The sequence below is a fragment of the Ctenopharyngodon idella genome, chromosome 22, assembly GCF_019924925.1.
Source record: "Ctenopharyngodon idella isolate HZGC_01 chromosome 22, HZGC01, whole genome shotgun sequence".
In the NCBI taxonomy this organism is placed as follows: domain Eukaryota; kingdom Metazoa; phylum Chordata; class Actinopteri; order Cypriniformes; family Xenocyprididae; genus Ctenopharyngodon; species Ctenopharyngodon idella.
Genome location: NC_067241.1, coordinates 30,388,334 through 30,408,469, shown reverse-complemented (window position 1 = coordinate 30,408,469; position 20,136 = coordinate 30,388,334). Strand labels below are relative to the sequence as shown.

Here is a 20,136-nt window from a genome sequence, read left to right as displayed (position 1 = left end):
TAGACACTCTACACCACAGAGTGGATGTGCCTGACTGCCTGCCTGCAGTCCAGATCTGACTCTAATTGAAAATGTATGGCCCATCATGAAAAGGAGAATCAGACAAAGATGACGACAGACTGTTTTGCAGATGTCTTGTATCAGGCAAGATTAGGTAAAAATTCCACTTGCAAAACTGCAACAATTAAGTATCCTCAATTCCCAAATGATTAAAAATTGTAATTAAAAGGAAAGGTGATGTGACACAGTGGTAAACATGGTTCTGTCCCAACTTTTTTGGAGTGTGTTGCAACCATCAAAATCAAAATTTGTTTATACTTACAAAATACAATAAAGTTGTTCAGTGAAAACATTGGAAATCTTTTCTTTGTACTTTTGTCAGTTAAATACAGGTTCAAAATGTCCTAACTTTTCTGGAAATTGGGTTTGTAGTGCATGAAAATTAATAATGAAAATTCACCCTATCTATTTTGTAAATGTATGCATTTGATTGTTACGGAGCCCTGCACATGACATGCGGACAAAAGTCATGGCCATGAATTAAGAATTTGTAAGAATTTAGTAAATCGTGGCCACGGTGTATTAATTCATTCCTTCATTGTGATTTAACTAAGTGAACAAATTATATCAACATGGCCACGATTTAGTAAAACGAGAAAACAAATTGTTATATCGTGCACACAATTTACGGGAAAGAAAACAGGAACAAATTAGTGAAACATGACGTATTAGTAAGTCGTGGAAACCAAATGTTAATTTGTGGCCACGATATACATATTTTTTCCTGCATGTCATGTATGGGGCTCTGTATATTGTGAGCATGCCTACAGTATGTTTTCTTTTTTTGACCTTAGCTGCTGTGCGGTGGGCGTTCTGGCGCAATATGTTTGCCGTAGCATCATCCAGGTGGATGCTGCACATTGGTGGTGGTTGAGGAGATTCCCCCTTCAATATGCAAAGCGCTTTGAGTGCCCAGAAAAGCGCTATATAAATGTAAGGAATTATTATTATTATTATTATTATTATTATGTTTGTAATCACAATGTCTTTAAGTCGATTTTCGGGTAAAAATGACAGACTTCTCTCTGGTGACCAGGGGTGGAAAGAGTACTGAAAAAATATACTCAAGTAAAAGTACCATTACTTTAAAAAAAAATGTAGTGTGAGTAGAGTAAAAAGTACTTGTCCAAAAAACTACTTGAGTAAGAGTATAGCTTATTTAAAAGTTCTTGAGTAGTGAGTATTGACCTGTGGTTTAAAAATGTAGAAAACCGTGTACTTTTTTTTTTTTTTTTTTTGTCAGGAAGAATGAAGAAAATCCTCCAACAGTTTTAATTTTGACTGTCAACTTTTTAAAATACATCAAAATAACATGGAAAGACTATTACAGAGATGAAAAGAAAAGTTATTTTCCGTACATTCTTCATCATTTTAAATCATAATGTATGAAAAAAATAGATTTAAAATCAGTAAGGCCTTAATGAACACTGAGCGAACTATTGTTGAACACAAAATATCAATGTTCAGAACAGTGCAAAGAATACAAAACCTCTAGAAATGAGAGTTCAGCATCACACACTAGAGATGGGTTACAAACTGTGCCAGTTTTAGTGTTTTGGGATAATGAAATGAGAATCACTAATATTAGTGATTACAAACAAACAGTTAACCTCACCCAATGCACTGAAATAGGCAAAGATAGTGAGCTAACACTAATAATTGCAATGCAATTTCATTCCACTGAATATGTTACAATATAAAGGTAAATGCACATTGTTCTTCAATCTTGTAAACCTGCCTCTGCACAATCCACAGCAAGCTCGCTTTAATTGTTTAGTGCCACACACACATTTCAACATCCAATCAACAGCCGATGCACAGAACCAAGATTTTTATCTTTTTCAATAATCCATTACACTCAATTGTACGTCACAATAATGGAAGAAAAAATCTGTTCCCACTTCTGTTTCACTGTGACTTTAAAAGTTATATAAAGGAAACTATGAGCTTACTATCATACATGTAGAGCAAATTCAAAATTCAATTCAGTGCACTTGAAAAAGAGTTACCGCAGGAATCATATACCCAACCATCTCTGCAGATGTTTCTTACAGTGAGCTCCTCATGAAAACATAGACATGAGTGAGCCATGTCCTCCAGGCACTGTAACATACAGCCTTTCTCAGCTTTCACTCTTATATCTGTCTGGGCCTGTTCTGAATGTATCATTGCAGAAAGCCATGAAATAATTTGAGATGATACTGCCAGTTTAAATGACTAAAGAATGCCATCATAGTCATTATGACATCAATCTTTCCTCTAACTCACATTTACTTCAAACAAAAAAGAGAGAGACAGAAAAAGTAGGGAGGGAATCTGTAAACATTCTGTGTATGGTGAAAACTAACATGACATAAGAACACAGTTTGTCTATAAAAACATATGCATTTCACATTGATTTGTGGATGTTTGTCCACCTGTTCTGCTATAGCAGGATACTTACAATAATCAGTGACGATGATGGGTATCCTTTGAAATTGTAATCTACAAATGTATTTCTTAATGTACAGTTGGAAAGTTTAATCTTACTGAAGTGTATTTACTTTTTTACACAACTGCATAGTTTTTCAGAGTTATGTTGTATAGGACGGGAATCTTCAACTTCAGTCTAGAAGTGTATTATTCCAATCCAGCTGATTTTCACAAGATTTAGTTTGTAGTCAGACTCTTTGGCACATTTGCAAATTATATAAAATTCAAAATAAAGTATTGGTAAAACTCTCTAGTAAATGATATTTACCATCAGAGCATTGTCGGATGCCTGAACATTCTAATCATGTGAAAGTGGTGAGACTAGAGATCATATATACAAAATAAATGAATCCAAAGACAGAGACAGAGAAATAATTATATATGGTCATTAAACCATTGCTAAAACAACATCTAATGATGGCCTAAGACTTTTGCACAATACTGTATATCTCATGAACAGTCATTGTTGAAGGAGAGAAAAGAGCGAGTAGTGGCATAAATCCTACCTGATGAAACCAAAATGTGACTTCTGTGTATTAATGTTTATGATCCTGAAGAGCACACTGAGATTGTTCAGTACTGGAGCTAAACTGTCACAGGCCAGGGCTAGAGTTAAAGGGATAGTTCATTCAAAAATAAAAAAAAATTCTATCCTCATTTACTCACCCTCAAGTTGTTCTAAACCTGTATGGGTAACCATTAGGGTAACCAAACAGTTGCTGGTCCCCACTGACTTTCAGAGTATGAAAAAAATATATATTATGGAAGTCAATGGGGACCAGAAAATGTCAAAATATCTTTTTTTGTGTTCAAAAGAAGAAACTCATACAGGTTTAAAACAACTTGAGGGTGAGTAAATGAGGACAGATTTTTTTTTTTTTTTTTGGATGAACTATCCATTTAAAGAGCCCCGGTGTAAGATCTTTTTTGATTCTTTACAGATTAGAGAATTCTTATTTGTTCCTATAGGATTTGGCTTTTTTTTTTTTTTTTAATTTATGCCATTAGCAATACAGTCTGTAGTACTGCAAATTTTAATGGGACAAATTTAAAGTAATCTGTGGGATTTTTTTTTACTTGTATTTCATTGTAGAAATTATTAAAATTAGTATTTATCTTTCACCATATTAGCTATGTGCAATCGGTGCTACCAAAGCAAAAAGTTAAACAAGTCCCGTTTTTCTGTATATTAAAGCACTGTTGACACAGTAAACATGTCTTTAATTTAACAACAGTAGACGTTGTGCTGTTGTCACAACATTGTTGATCTGCACATGTGGTCATTAAGCCAGAGGACATAAAAGACACAGTAGGTTCAAAGAGAAATATTCATCACCATTTGCTACCACTAATATGCTAGCCTTGAGATCAGCAATGATTTGCTTCATAAGAATATCTAAAAGATATGGAGAACAGCGTGTGTTATTGACTGATCACACAAGCTGTTCTGCTTTTATACACTTTAATAAGTGGAAATTTTATACTCTGTATTTGTACACTTTATACATTGTAAAAAGGGAAATGTGCTGTTGTTATCTGTTATCTGATTAGACCATTGAAGATTTTTGTTGGTGTAACCTTAAGTAGCAGGTCATGCTAAATAATATTTTATGTGTACTCAACCAAATATGAACAAATATTCTGATTTATTCAGTCACATTAGATAATATTTTATGACCTATTAAGAAATAAAACCAGTTTCCTTTAGGTCATCATTCAAAAATGTCAATTAAATATGCATATGAAATATGCATATGAAAAGTGTTCATGTGTCTGATTTATGCAATAAGAAGCATGGCTTTCTCAATGTTAACGTTGGGTTTGAATATCTCTCAGCATTGAGGTTATGTGTGTTTTCCACATGGCGATTTATCAGACATGTGAAGTTCATAGTAATCGTTTCTCAAATGCCATTAAAGGTGGAGGGGCATATGAGGGACCACCATACCCCACACAGCAAAGATGAAAAAGTATCATATGGGACCCTACGATTAGTATGAATCCCAGAACACATGCAGGAATTTATGCATGATCTTCAAAGGCAATTGTTACTTAGGTTCACTCACAAATCCATCTCCCCATATCTCAAACGGTCTTGCGAAATACAGACCTAAAGGGAAGTTGTTGTTTTTTTTTAACAATATCAGCTTGCCTGAGAGCTGCAACTTTACAAGTCTAATCTAAGTGTCTAGTAATGTTCCCTGTGGGGTTTCTGAAGCTTTGAACCTTTTGGAAAGGTTACAGGCAAACAAAAACTGTCAAAAACAACAGTTCATATCCCATAACATAATATAGAGGCGCAGACGTGTTGCTGGAGAAAACAGCTCCTATGAAATCGCACTTTAGAAGTCAAACTCACACTTATTCTTTTCCACATGTATGAAAACCAGAGAAAGATTGCCTTGCAATTTGCAGAGCTCTTCTAAGGTGCATGTGCATGTCTCAACCAGATGAAAAACAAACGTATGACTGATGGAATTATGTGTTGGGTGATTTATAGACAGGCAGCGGGTGCAAAACACACGTTTCTTCCACCTCTTCACTACATGCTATTACTGCTGTTATTATTATCTTAGACTACTGATAGTTTGTGGTTTTTACCCTCAATTTGACTGAAAAATTGTGAGATTAACATTGTTTGTTCAATATAATCAACAAGGACTGTCAAGCATTGTGGAAAATCAAGCATTGTGGAAAAGCATATCTGTTTAAAATTCAATTCTGTTCTCTGTCTCTGCTAAAAAAGCAGGTATGTTTTGAATGGGATGCTGGTTGCTGGTTTGCTGGTCTCCAACATGGGAAGAGGGAGCACTGGTGGACCAGCTAGACCAGCACTAGACCAGCTCTAACCAGCATAAACCAGCCTGGACCAATTCATGCTGGTTTATACTGGATTTTTCAGCAGGGGTCCCTGTGGTCCAATGACGTAGCATGATCAGAGCGTATACCAAATAAAATTTCACAGAACATTCTAGAATATGTGGCCTCTAGAGTGAAGATGCAAAACTTTCATAGCAGGATATTACAACTTAATTTAGTGAGGATCTTAAGATGTTTCAGTGTCTCAATGTGTTAACATCCTTAGAGATGGCAAGATGCCAGTCTGTCTGAGATTTCAATATGAACTCAAAATTTCTCATCAAATTCACAAAATATCAGTGAGTTCTGAACTATGCTATTCACATTAATTTTATATTTCTATACTCTGATATTTACTTCTGACTTGTTTATGCATTAAAAAAAAGTTTCCAAAGACCAAATGCCCTTCTGAAAATACAATAGGCTCTATCTATCTATCTATCTATCTATCTATCTATCTATCTATCTATCTATCTGTCTGTCTGTCTGGCTTAATTCACTATGACCTTGAAAGTAATGCTTTGTACCTCCTTCCTCTGTGTGTATATGTTTGTCTGAATCTGAATGCTATCACACATCAGCACTAATGGGCAAGCTGACTTACCCTGATTGACTGGCTGACATTTTGCAGCAGGCGATGGAGTTGTTTAGCAACTAGTAGCAAAGGTCTGAATGAAAGAAATGTCAGCGTCATCAATCACCTGACAACTCCAGCTCTGCCCACTTAAGCAAGTCATCACTATAACACTCACTGTGCTCATCAATTACACAAAGAGCCCGGAATTACTGACCAAAACTGAGCATTTGTACATATCACTGTTGTGTAATGTTTATTCAGCCTGAATTCCTTACAAGCAGTTTCACACATGCTAAGACACATGAGGTACACTAACACTACTAGCCTTTTTACATATTCTGAAGGAAATGTGAGTGGTGCTTGTCTATGCAAAAACTACTAACCTTTTTACATATTCTGAAGGAAATGTGAGTGGTGCTTGTCTGTGCAAAACTTGTGTTGTGCGATGTTAGGGTGTTTTATGTGATTTGTATGCGTTTGCTAAAGTGTTTTAGTGCATTGCAGTTGCCAAGGTTTTGGCTGATGCTTACTGGCCCAAGTCAAAAGAGCCCAAACCTCTACTCTACGCTTCTGTCTGTAATATTTATTACTCTATATATGAATACTGTCCCAAATTGTTTGCCCATTTTAACATCCACCATCACTTAAATCACTTAAAAATTAATAGCACACCTCTCTTCAACACACTAATATTCAATACTTAGGACTATGGGTTTGCTCAAATCACTAAGCTTGAGTAAGAGCAATAGTAACAGTGATGATTGCATTACAACACAAATAATAATATCACCATATTTGCATGATTAGATCTAAGTTTGATTTTAATAATTAACATCCACATTCCAACTTTGTCACCCACAAATTAAAATGACTACATAATGCAACTGGAATGCACTGAATTTTCAGAAATTACAAAGTATAAATAAAACATTCATATAAAAATAGTCTTTCACAAAATATACTCTCTTACCGATATTTTCAGTCTGGATTTATCACTATACCAGTTACGAAAAAGCTTGTGGTCAGTAGTTTCTTAATATTACAGCAAATGTGATTATTCCAGACTAGCAGCATACAGGAAATCCCCCCCCCCCCCCCCCTCCAATTTCTCATGAATTACAGTTCTTAACTTTTTTTTTTTTTATAAATAAATAAAATCAGTTTGGAAGAATTTAACAACAGAGCATAAAAATGTTCGCCCACATTTTCAGCAACCTTGGTTCCAGAAGTAGTTTTCCCATTCATTTTCTTCAAAAAGGCATTCAGATTCATGAACCAAACCAACCAGATCAAAAAGAATCACAACATCACAAATTTGAAGTGTGTGTGTATATATATATATATTCTGACTTTATAACACAATTGCGCCTTAATATCACACAGTTCTGACTTTATTACTCGCAATTGCGACTTATATCTTGCAATTCTGAGAAAAAAAGTCAGAATAGTGAGATTTGCAAATTGCAACTTGCAATTGTGAGAAAAAAAAAGTGGTGGAAACTAGCTTCAATAATAAAGTGTAGGTCTTTTGGCAAAAATTTGGCAGTTAATTCACTTTCACTAGTAGCTTCTACAGAAGCATATTTTGCATGACAACATCAACACTCATGGTATGTCTGTTTTGAAAGGTCATACTTTATCAGAGAAGATGAATAGGATTTACTTCTGGAACCCTGCTGTTGTGCTCTATTGGAATATTTGTTCCATAATTTCCATTGCATGCCTGCAAGATGTCCATGTCCCATTAAGCTCCATTGGTAAAATCAAGGTGCAGGTAGTTGTTATCAGTCTTACAGCAGGTCGAAGACAAGAGAGCCTTATTTGAATCCAGATAGCTTCAGGATCCTTCAGCCCCGAGTCACGCTCTATATTTAATGAAGAAAACAGGTAAAACTGTGTGGCATCAGAAGTAGAGCAATTTACACTTTTCAGTTCCTTCTCACAATGAATTCTTTCTCCAGAATTCTTGATGATCGTCCATTAAAGTTAAGGAAGCATGTCTAAAGTAAGGTCTTGTGCAAAAGAACAATTGCCACCTGATTGAGTCATCTTTTAAGTTCAGGGCGAAAGACCCTGTCAAAAACTAGGCAGAAGGTCAAACAGTCATTGCTCATTTACACGTGTACACCTCTGTCCTCTCGCTACAAGTGTTGCATTTGACATAACAGCACCAAAAAAACTTGCAATTGCACTGCCACACACGTGAATACTGATGCGTGTTGTATCCTCGGCCGCAGCACATGAGGTCGCAGCCGTTGGGATGGTGCATCAGCGTCTTATTGCAAACGCGCCCCTGAGTCCCAATGCTGCCGGTCACGGGATCAGCTTCGCAGTAGTTGGGCGATTTCTCGATATACACCAGATCTGTGTCCATGGGCTTGCGGTACGAGTAGGGCTTTTTGATCTTGAGAAAAGTGGGTCGTTTGTGGCGCGTGGCTTTCACTGGCTCCACGTGGACAGCATTGATGTATTTGTCTTTGAGGATGTAGCCGAGCTCACGGAACTTGGGGAGGGTCATCCAGCAGGTTCTGGTGGTGCATGATCCAGACACACCATGACATTTACACTCCAGCCGCATATTCCTTTCTAGGACCTGGGTCGAGCAAAATATGAGTGCAATGAGTGCAAAAAATGAGTGCTTTAATTAAGTAAATTCCTCATTATTCAATATAAATACACCACATATTGTCAACACACTCAAATATGATATGTAAAATTTGAATCATACAAATACACCTACATCAACATTTGTGTGCTTGCAATGTCATTTCATGTTGACGTTTTGTTTGAAATTTAGTATTCAGACTAAAAAGGTTTGCTTAAGCAGGTAACAAATCCTCAATAATATGAAAACATGAAGCTGTCGGTACACTTACACAAGGCATAGAACTAGAATTTGCTACTGCTGCTGCAAAAGTGCTCTAAACATTTTTACCCCTTTACCATGTAGTTGCTAGGGCTACGTAAAGAAAGCTGTGTGACCACTGAGTGCCCAGCATCATCCGGGTAACTGAAGTGCACTTCTTCTGGTAACACTTATAGTCTACTTTAGACATTCTACTAACTATAAGTAACATTGCAACTACATGTCAACTTGCAGTCATTAGAGTATTTTTGTAAGTTCTTAAATTGGAATGTAAACTCCACACTAGAGGCTTAACTACCTAGCTAGTTTGTAGCTAAGTCTGTACTTTTTTCAGTTGCACCATTTGTTCTTAAAGCAGGACGCAGCTAGTAGGTCTTAAACTCTCCATAATATAATGTGTCCTCTCATAAGATGAGATTTACCCTCAATGATCCAATAGCAGCATTCAAGGAAATGAGCAGAAGTTTTGTTGAAATGCTTTGAAGTTTAGTCTTGATTCTAACTTATTTTGCTTTACCAGAAAAATTTTTCCATTGAAATATGGTACTACTTAATAATGAATAACATAATAGGCATATAACATTCAACTGTATTTGAAGTAAATAAGGATCAATAAATACTGATTCAACTCTGATACAAAAAAAAAAAAAAAATTAAATAAAAATAAATAAATAAATTTGACATGCACAATATACGGCACTGCAAACAAAGACACTGTTTTGGTCGGGTTCGTGTTAGGTTACACTTAATTTTGATAGTCCACTTTGGACATTCTATTAATTATAACTTTGCAACTACATGTCAACTAACTAATAAGCTGACATGTAGTTGCGACCTTACTTATAGTCAGTAGAATTTCTGTTGGAGGAGCATCAAAATAAAGAGTTAACAGATATTAAGCAGACAGTCTACTAATACTCTAATAAGAGTGAGTTGACATGTAGTTGCAAAGTTACTTATAGTTAGTAGAATGTCTAAAGTGGACTACAGAAATAAAGAGCTACCAAGTAATTTATTCAGATAATGTTCTCTCTCTTAAAATGTAAATGTCAACATTATCAGATATGTCTAAAGGATTGAAGTCTGTCAAGAAAAAACAAAAACTTTTCAAAACAAGATGCAGTTCACTCTATCTAATATTTTATTCCAACCTTTGCTCCTGGTCAGAGGCTTCAGTAAATATTTCGATTTACATTTCAATTACGTTTAATGGTGCAACAGAATATTTAATAGTGCCTAAGTAATTTAGTGCCCCTTTATGTCAAAACTAGTGTAACTGTGTAACTTGCAGCAGGTGCAATCGGCTCCTGGTCTTGGAGTCTCTACTAAAATGAGCTGACCTGAATCAGCTGTATTTGATAAGGATGAGTTTGTTGCCTTCAGGAACAGGGTTGGGAAACACTGTCCTTGAGTCTTCTGTATGCTTGCTAATGCAATACTAGGTATTTGCTATAGTGTGTTCTGGATGGTTGCTTAGTGGTTGCTAGGGTGTTCTCTGCTAGATGGCTGCTCAAAGTGTTCACTCCCAATTCTCTATTCTGTTCTCAAAAATGGCTTGGGTTCTTTCTTCAATGTCTAAGGGATTATTTTGCCCATTTTATCGTCTAATAAGTAAAAAGTATAAGGATTATTTCACGCTCACAGCACAAATAGTGTGGGACAAGTTAGTTGGTTTAATATTTAGGGTTACTTGATTAAATTACAAACCCTGTATGAGCAAAAGTGAGGTTTCACTTAGCAAACTGATATTAGTTTTTTTTTTCTCCACAACATACCAACGGAAATAACATCACTCAAAATGGCCTTACTTATCGCACATCATCTCAGCGACTAATACCAAGACCTTTTGCTGTCTGTTCTTCAAAGATGGGCACCATGAGCCAATGTCATTACATTAGCTGGCATAAATTAAGAATGGGAGGGGGCATTCAAACAGAGCACTCTTTTAGTTTGCTCAAGACAAAACCTGCAGCTAGAATGATCCTGCAAGGCTAGTCAGTTCACTAAGAGGCAATTTAGCTGCTCAGATAAGACAGTATGAACGCAGTCCTACAGAAAAGCCTCCTTCAACTAGCTGCACAATGTCAGCGTGGAGGCCCGGGGTGAATGATTAGAAGTGTTGGTGCCATGAATTAGCTCTCTGTGACCAAAGGTGGAACAAGCTAGACATAAGATGGAAGCTTCTTTACCCCTCATTAAGCTTGACTGGGAGAGCATGAGCGATTCGTCTCTCTTTGGCCGACAGGGCAAAGAAAACAGGTCACCTAAAAATGAAAATGCTATATGATAAATGCAATTTTTGTCAAACTGTAATTAACAGCATTGACATTATTGATGTTTGGTCGTGCGACATACGAGAACCAATGACGACTGATTTTACTGATGTCCATAAGCTTCAGAAGGCTTGGAATATAGTGCATGCATCATAATGACTATTTCTGTGGTATTTTATTGTCCTTTCTGCAGTTTTTTGCAGTTTCTATTCCTTTATCATGACAACATAAAAAGATGGCTTGCTGTGCAATTTTAATAAAATTGCAAAACAAGATGCATGGTTTTGACATGGGATTCAGCTATCACCCCTTGTGAAAAAGAAGTGCACTTTTAAAAGCATACTTTTAAAAAGAGTCCTTATTATGGAAATAATATTAGTTAAAAAATACCTTAAAGTGACAACTCAATGATTTCAGAGACTTAACTGCATGTCATTTACAATTAAATGAACATGTATTATAGTTTACATTTAAATGCAAATAGCTGAACTTTAGAGAGAATTTTTCACCCACTTAAATACTACTTAAGTGTTTAGCATCTTTATATGTAATTTCATAATAATATTGTCTTTGAAATATGGTTAAAATGTACAAGTGGCAAATTAATGTATACTTTAATGTTATTTCTATTAAAACTTGTATTCATGTATTTAAATATATTTGTAATTACACATTTGTAATGAAGTTGCAATTTAGTACACTTAAAATATATTTAACTTTAAAAATAATGTAAAATAACACTCAACAGTTAAAATTATAGTTAAGCACATTATATCAGTCAACACATCACAATATGTGTACTTTGTTAAAGAATGACAAAAGATTATTAAAACATGTACAGTTTTTTAAAGATATACTTTTAAGATTTGAAGTACACTAAAAGTGCACATTTAATACAATTTCCCAAGGGACTGTATCCCTTATTCCACATCAAAGACAACATACAAATGTCTGAACACTATATGTGGAAAAAAGCATAGCCTCTAAATGCAAGTGAAAGTGAAAAAGCCTTTTAGGAAAAAACACAGTATCAAAGATGAAGAGTTTCCATCAAAGGTAGAGATAGGGGATACTGGTGTAATCCAGTGTCTATTTAACTGAGCAGAAAATAGGAGTGGTTTTGTACAGAGCTCGGTGTGTTGGAGCTCATCTGATTTGTAATCAAACTCTAGCACTTATACTGCTCTTTCCCCTAAAAGCTTCCTATTATTGCTGTGCCAGTTGAGTCTTGGCTTTGGTGCTGGATTGTTGACGGCTGCAAACCGCAGTGCCATAGTTACTGAATCCTTCCCTGTGCTTGACTTTCACTTGATCCGTTCAGTGTAACCAAAACATCACTTCACTGATAGATAATACCTCTTAAAGGAATAGTTCACCCAAAAATGAAAATTCGGTCATTTACTCACCCTCATGCCATTCAAACCCTGTATGTAGCTCTCGAATGTCATTCACATATCCTCCTTTTCAAACTTTATGCGACAAGGCATGTCCAAACATCATTTGTCTTATAGCTAAACATGACACACCAAGTTAATATAAAAATAAAGGATAAGATTTGAGATTTGGGAAGATTTTTAGTGAAGAACAACTTAAATTTTGGCCTGCACAAGCCGTATACTTTTATGATACTTCGATTGTGTTTTTGTCACTATTAACTGTATACTTTTAGTGTACGGAAAAGAACGGCTTGAACTCCTTTTGTATTCCACAGAGAGTCATATAGCCAGTGGCGGAGCCAAAGGGGTGTCCGAAATTTAGTTTGCTACTTCCATTTCACCTCCTGTTGAAAGAAGCATTCATTTTGACATGCGGTGGGGCATTGTTAATGTATTAACATTGAATATTAAGAGAATATTAATGTTAGTTGCCAAACACAAATGATTAAAAATAAAGAGGGTCGCACAGGCACAGAGCTGTTCAAAATCCTGCTGTGCCACAGAACACCACTCACATAGTTAAATTACACAATTTGTATCAAATCATTGTTAATGTATCTACATAATGACTTCACCCTAGGCTGGAAGAGTGTGCATAGACAATTTTCATTATTTTTCTTTCTGTGTATTTAATAAGTCTGTGCTTATGGAGAGATATAATATAGATGGTCCTTTCTGTTTCCGTTTGCGCAGTTTTCACAGCAAAACACATCAACGCCACTTTTTTCATTCTTGAAGTGAACTTTTTGCCTGTCTGGTGATCAGATTCACTGTTTTGCATTGCCGCCTTGAACTTGAGAATGCGACGCATCTGGTGTGAAGCATATGGTGCTTCATCCATAGTATATATACACCACAAATATTCTTCTTTGTGCGCTTGAAAGGACAAATACACATAAAAGTATGGCAAAATAGCCGTCTTGGCAAATATCATAGCAAACACAGTCGGTTATGTCTTAACAGAATGTAAATGGTTTTTACATTCAGAGAAAGAAATACAAACAGAGAAAGAAATCAGATGTGTGTCAATTTATTGGATTCAATATACTGCATTCGGTCTTAAAGTGACAGACAGCAGCCTAATGTAACCTACCTGCTGCCGTCTGTGACATTAAAGGGATAGTTCACCCAAAAATAAAAAATTATCCTATGATTTACTCACCCTCAAGCCATCCTAGGTGTATATGACTATCTTCTTTCAGACGAACACAATCAGAGATATATTTAAAAATATCCTTAGTCCTCCAACGTTTATAATGGCAGTGAATGGGGGGCCGTGTTTTGAAGTCAAAAATAATGCATCCATCCATAAAAAAGTAATCCATACGACTCCAGGAGGTTAATAACGGCCTTCTGATGTGAAGCAATGCGTTTTGTAAAACTTTATCAATTCAAATAACTAGCTTCCGGCAGACAACCATACGCAGAATGCACAAGTCAACTTGCGCCAAATGAGTAATCCTCTGACGCGATGTATGATGCAGCATGTAGGAGTATTGTAAGCTTAGATGCCTCTCGCGGTTCAAACAAATAGGGCTGTGCAACAAATTTAAGCTCCTCTTCTCTTATATCGAAATCCTCTGAAATTTATCTTTAAAAATTATCGTTTTAGACTTATAATCTGTGACCAGTGACTCTATCCTCTGTGCCTAAGAATTCGTCATTACGTTGTGCGTCAGGTCAAAGGATACTCTTCCGTCGCAAATCGACTTGTGCATTCTGTGTACGGTCATCCATCAGAAGCTAGTTATTTGAATTTATAGTTTTAAATATGGATATTTTTCTTACAAAAACGCATCGCTTCACTTCAGAAGGCCTTTATTAACCCACTGGAGTTGTATGGATTACTTTTTTTATGGATGGATTCATTATTTTTTACTTCAAGACACGGCCCCACATTCACAACCATTATAAACCTTGGAGGACTAAGGATATTTTTAAATATATCTCCGATTGTGTTCGTCTGAAAGAAGATAGTCATACACACCTAGGATGGCTTGAGGGTTAGTAAATCATGGGATAATTTTCATTTTTGGGTGAACTATCCCTTTAAAGTTAATCAAAGAACATAAGAAAAAAATTACTCACTGATCTTGGCTGAATAACTTTTGTAGCTTTAACAAGGATCAATCTATATTTAATTTATACAGAGAAAGATCATGCAAAGTTATTTTACGTTTGATTATTCAATTTCTGTACCTGAATAGACCTGAAAAACTTTAAGCACTCAATTCATAGCACTGTTCTTATTTTATTACTGATGGTTCACTTGTATTACATAACGTTTTAAATTTATATTAGTTAGGCTTGTAGATTTTGCTGTGGTATATAATTTGGAATCGAGAATTGTGAAATTTCACTGGTATCTACAAATTTGGTAGCTTATTTATTAGAATACAGTGTTCATGGGTCAAAACAATAAAGATAAATTATTATTACACATGATAATCTTTCACTATATGGACTCCCTAAAGTAGCCTTGGCCACCCCATGTACAAAAGTCTAGTTCTGCCACTACATACAGCACAACACAAGGGTGAGTGAATGATGACAAATTAGTGAATTGGTGGCTTTGAATTTGTACAATCTCATTCATACGTTTTCATACCATCTGCATACGCCCCAATGTCAGTTATGTTTAGGGGTGAACCTTCATCCTTCTTTTTTTCTAAAAATTATACTTTTTCTTCCAATTCACATTGTTTAAATTCATACGAAATCGCCTCCTCATAAAATAGTTACACTACTGTAAGTCAGCAATAGAAACTATAGCGTGTCTGACAGCTTTCATTTACAATAAACATACAAATGGAAACCTTTCCTTGATAATCAAATACATCAAAGACTATAGATATACAAAGAAGGTTCACTTGTATTACTATGAATGGGGGAAATTGCAACCGGCAATATGGCGAAATAAGTCCCGCCTTCTAAATAAAATAGCCAATCAGCAGCTGGTAAAGTCATTGTGTTCCTACAGCTGCATGCTTAGGACTGCACATGTGCATTGGTTGGACCAACCTGGAATATATGCTTTTTCAACGCCATTTTAGCGTAAGAAACAATCTTTTTGAGGCAGTTCATATCAGATTTCATTGGTGATTTCGAATATAAAAATTTAATCATAAGCTTGGTGAAGAGCTTTGGAGAATTTGATGTTTCCCCATTCATAGAGACAGCAGCTGCACTTGCATGACTGAAATAACTGCCCGAGAGGCGTTTCAAAGATTTAAATGACTTTCCTTAAAGGGACTTTGTAATACATACCTTTCTTCCTACTTCGTTGTTATGCAGATTCATAAGCGTCCTGGCACTGTGTTTTATCTCTCTAGCATCCATAAAAACTTTGGAGAAACCCAGGCCATAGTGGATGTCAGCCGAGCAGCCACCCCATTTCCAGCCGTTGGCATGGCCGTAGAATCCCTGCTTCTCCTTGTCGCAGCTGCAGTCGCTGAGGTTTCCCTGTGTGCAGGCGGCTGTAATGGCATGGGCCACTCCTGCTGCGATGATGGCGTACGTGAAAGCTGCCTCTTTACTGCCTGTCAACAGAGGAGACACATATTTAAAGTGCGCAACAGACTTTGGCTGGCCAAGAATCAAATGCTTCAAATTAAGCATCAAATATTGGCAATGATGTCTAATTTGATATGGTTAGAAGCTCAGAAACAAATTTAAAAACAAATTACTTTGAATAAGTGAAGTGCTGACTTCAGGTTCATCACTTCAGGTTTGTCAAATCCATGTGCATAGTGGGGTCCAAATGTCTAAGACCACTAATGCATATATGTATTTGTAAAACACTTCGGTTATGTTCAGACAATTTGGTTATGTTCAGTTAAGTAAGTATGTGTGTTTTTTGAAAAGGTAGTATTTTGAATGCATCAAAGACAGAGAACTTTTAATACATTTAAGTAGGGACAATATGAATGAGCTCAAAGGGAAAAAAATGAATGATCTACTTTATGCGTCAAGAAAGGAATGAACTTCCGAACATCTACTTCCTGAGGTTATCACTCATCTCTTCTCCATAAATCACTGACAAACACTGCAGTATTTGCATAATCAGCAGATGTATAACCATTAACTTGAATTGTAAATTAGAGCTGTCATATAGTCAAAAATGTAAAAATGAATTGTTTTAATCATGTTTTATATTTGATCTCTCACAGACCCCATACAGAAATAATGTAACATTTACATCTGGGACTTTTAAAGCTAGTTAAGTTGTTATTGCAAAGAAATATACTTCTTTAGATTTTTGTCCATGTCATTACATATATACTTACATATATACTATTGGATGAGAACTGAACTGAGCTGATGATGATATCAGTTTTCTACAGGGCTGCTTTATAGATGAAATTAACTAATTTAATAATTGATGATCTTTAACGGAACTGAATCATCACTGAACTGACTTCAGCTGAACAATGACTCTATTTAGAGCTGCTGTACAGTCGAAATGGGCTCTGTTTGCATCATTGATCATTTTCCTGTTATCACTGTAAAGCTGCTTTGAAACAATCTGTATTGTATAAAGCGCTATATAAATAAAGGTGAATTGACTTGATTACGCTCACGAGGTCTTTAACTTTACTCATCTGGAAGACCTCATGAACTGTTATAAACTGTGCCATATTTTTAAGCAGGTTGGATTGGCAAAGTAAAAGTCCATTTGTCTCAGGTGACATCTTTTCATGCTCTGTAATGTACACCTGTGGAAAAACTCTTCAGGCTGCAAATACCAACCCAAACACTGATACATGCATAAAAAATGTTAATACCAAACTCACAAGACAGCTTTCAGTTTGAAAAGGGGGCTGTATTCTTAAAGAGTTAGTTCACCCAAAAATGAAAATAATGTAATTTATTACTCACCCTCATGTCGTTCCACACCCGTAAGGCCACAAAAATATTCTCGTCGCTTTATAATATTAAGGTAGAACTACTGAACTCGCATGAACTGTCTTAAATATGTTTTTAGTACCTTTATGGACCTTGAGAGAGGAAATGTCATTGCTTTGAATGCAGGCCTCACTGAGCCATCGGATTTAATCAAAAATATCTCAATTTGTGTTCCGAAGATGAATGAAGGCCTTACGGGTGTAGAACGACATGAGGGTGAGTAATAAATGACATTATTTTCATTTTTGGGTGAACTAACCCTTTAAAAATAAAGGTTCTAACAAGAACCAATATCTCATGTGTCGTCGGGAACCGCAGAACTTCTAGTTCTTTATAAAACTAGCTGGTGCTTTAAAGACCCCAAAACACTGAAATACTGATACTACGGCAAGAATTTTTGAATCTAAAAAAAGTAAATAAATAAATAAAAATAACTAAAGCAATTCACGAACACCCCTCCAAAATGGTTCTCTATTAGAAGAGCAATTTAAGTGCTTGTATCTTTATTGCAGCTTTTGTTTGTTTGTTTACGCTATATATTCCCATCTTTAATGATTGGTTTCTGCGAATGTAATGAGATGTTTTGTAGTGCATGTATATGACCGCAGGTAAGAAACATGCGCGCATAGGCTATATCTCATCTGCCAGACATTTCAGGCATGTGGCACGGAAATCTTAATTTCAACCGGTCGATCTTTATAACGTAGCCAATGAACTGCGACTAGTAAAGGAGGTAACTGTTTTACTTCAAATTAAACAAATCCGTAACCACATTGGTAAACACTTCCCTCATATCTTTAACGACACTACGCGACATTTTCAAAGACTATTTTATAAGACATTCTTGAGAGGATTTCCAACATACCCACTTTCAACTCTTTTCCGAAGACGGTCCTCTCGCCGAGCGCGGAGCAGTTCCAGCGGCCGTGTTTGAACTGAAACTGGCACTCATTGATGCCCATCTGTGCGCCCTCTCCGATCACGATGATCGCGTCCGGCCGACTCTGACAGATGATCCGCTGCCTGGGCGCCAGTCCTGGGATCTTGTTGCATATGATGCTCGCTCCCAGCGCCAATACGGTGGAGAATCCCCTTTAATTGATCAGAGAGGGCGCTAATCAAACAAATTTTTTTAAATGCATGCCCAATATAGGGTACAAAAACTGGACGACATGTAGGAAATATATATAGTGTAGTTTTTTACAGGATACAAAAACTGCGCCTGGGCGACCACTGGACACCTCCGCAAGCGCGCATAGAAGGCATCCAGTGGTGGTCCGTTGAAGGTTCCCAAAGAGCCCTGCGAAGTGCGCAGCAGATCCTGTAATGTCGTTGGAAAGCATCATTATTACACCCCCCCCCCCCCCCCCCCCCCCCCCCGACATAAAATTCACTTCAGCTGGAACTGGAAAAGTAGAGCTTATAGGATGCACATAGACACCAAACAGCATTACCCATTCTAACAACATTATGGTATGATATGCTGTATAGTAATTTTTTTATCAGCTCACCCAATTTTCAAGTAGATTATTCCGAGACAAAGGAAAATGTGAAATATCCAACGTCGTGTTTTTCTGCTCATGATGGTCCTGTCTCGTTTTCGCTCAAAAGTAACGAGAAACTTAACTTTCAGCTTGAATAGCCAGCCTATTAGCAAATTAAGTAATATATTTCCAACAGGAATACTTTTGCCCGCACGTGTAGATCCACCTTCAAGGTGTATCCAGGTTGTGTTGAGTCCGCATAGCGGCACAAGTAGAGGAGATGCGCCGGTCTCAAGCTGGGTGATCTGACCCCTTCATCCTCCTACTGTAGATTATATATCTGGGCGTGTTCTTACTGGCTTTTGAGCCCACCCATGGAATCTCATATGCATGACAGAAGTCCTATACCTGCTTTTATTCAGTTCCATAAATCCGACTGTTAATAAAACAAACCTTTTGACACGTCACACATGCCATCATGTAGACTAGCAAATAATGACTCAACATAACATAATGCACACATCTGTACATAAGTCTTTAGATCTTGATGTATATTAGGCCTACTTTATTTTTGAATTAAGTAATTTTTCTTAATCTTATTTAAATGTTCTTTCTATCCTCTTATGTATGTATGTATGTAAGCTATGTATGTACCCAGAGCTCCTGTAAACCACAGCAAATTCCTTGTGTGTTTGCGCACACTTGGCGAATAAAGCTCATTCTGATTCTGATTCCGATGACAGGTTGTTTTGCACATTTGAATCATTGCTGTTGTGGATCAATGTGAATTGTAAAGGATAGTTCACATCAATGTGTACTTTGAAAGCAAGCGTTTCTTTAAAGTACGATCACTTGATCGTACTTTAAATAAACGCTTGCTTTCAAAGTACACATTGATGTAGATATAAGCAAACAGGACTATAAAAACTGGGAAAAAATATATTTAAAGTTAAACCTGTGCTACAGCTTCTTTAGTGAACAGAATACACGAAATAATGTTAAGTACAGAGTTTATTTGTATCCAAATTGACTTCTTTCTTGATGATCTTTCTGAACTCGCAGGGAATAATCAGGCAGTTGTCAGATGTGTTTTGATGTGGTTTAGGAGTGTTAGAAGTCGGACTAGACTAGAGAAGTCACACTGCACTCCTGCAGGTGCTTCAGTAATGGTTGCAGATTTGAGAAAAGGCAATTAGTGTCAGAT

General features: G+C 36.4%; 1 protein-coding gene across 1 annotated transcript; it reads right to left on the bottom strand.

Annotated features, from left to right (window-relative positions):
- Positions 1-6,762: 6,762 nt before the first annotated feature.
- On the bottom strand, positions 6,763-19,233 carry LOC127505185 (protein Wnt-7a). Its single transcript, XM_051880577.1, has 4 exons — positions 18,960-19,233; positions 18,314-18,540; positions 15,811-16,082; positions 6,763-8,561 (listed from the first exon to the last, which is right to left on the bottom strand). Exons 1-4 carry the CDS (start codon positions 19,028-19,030, stop codon positions 8,079-8,081), a joined length of 1,053 nt encoding a protein of 350 aa, XP_051736537.1. The 5' UTR covers positions 19,031-19,233; the 3' UTR covers positions 6,763-8,078.
- Between the last annotated feature and the right edge of the window lie 903 nt (positions 19,234-20,136).

Excerpts from the sequence above, each read along its gene's own strand:
- LOC127505185 (XM_051880577.1), bottom strand. The coding sequence starts at position 19,030 with ATGAGCAGAAAAACACGACGTTGGATATTTCACATTTTCCTTTGTCTC. Across the intron at positions 18,541-18,959 it reads ATAATCTACTTGAAAATTGG|GGGATTCTCCACCGTATTGG; the intron begins GTGAGCTGATAA and ends GATCAATTAAAG. Across the intron at positions 16,083-18,313 it reads CGGAAAAGAGTTGAAAGTGG|GCAGTAAAGAGGCAGCTTTC; the intron begins GTATGTTGGAAA and ends CTCTGTTGACAG.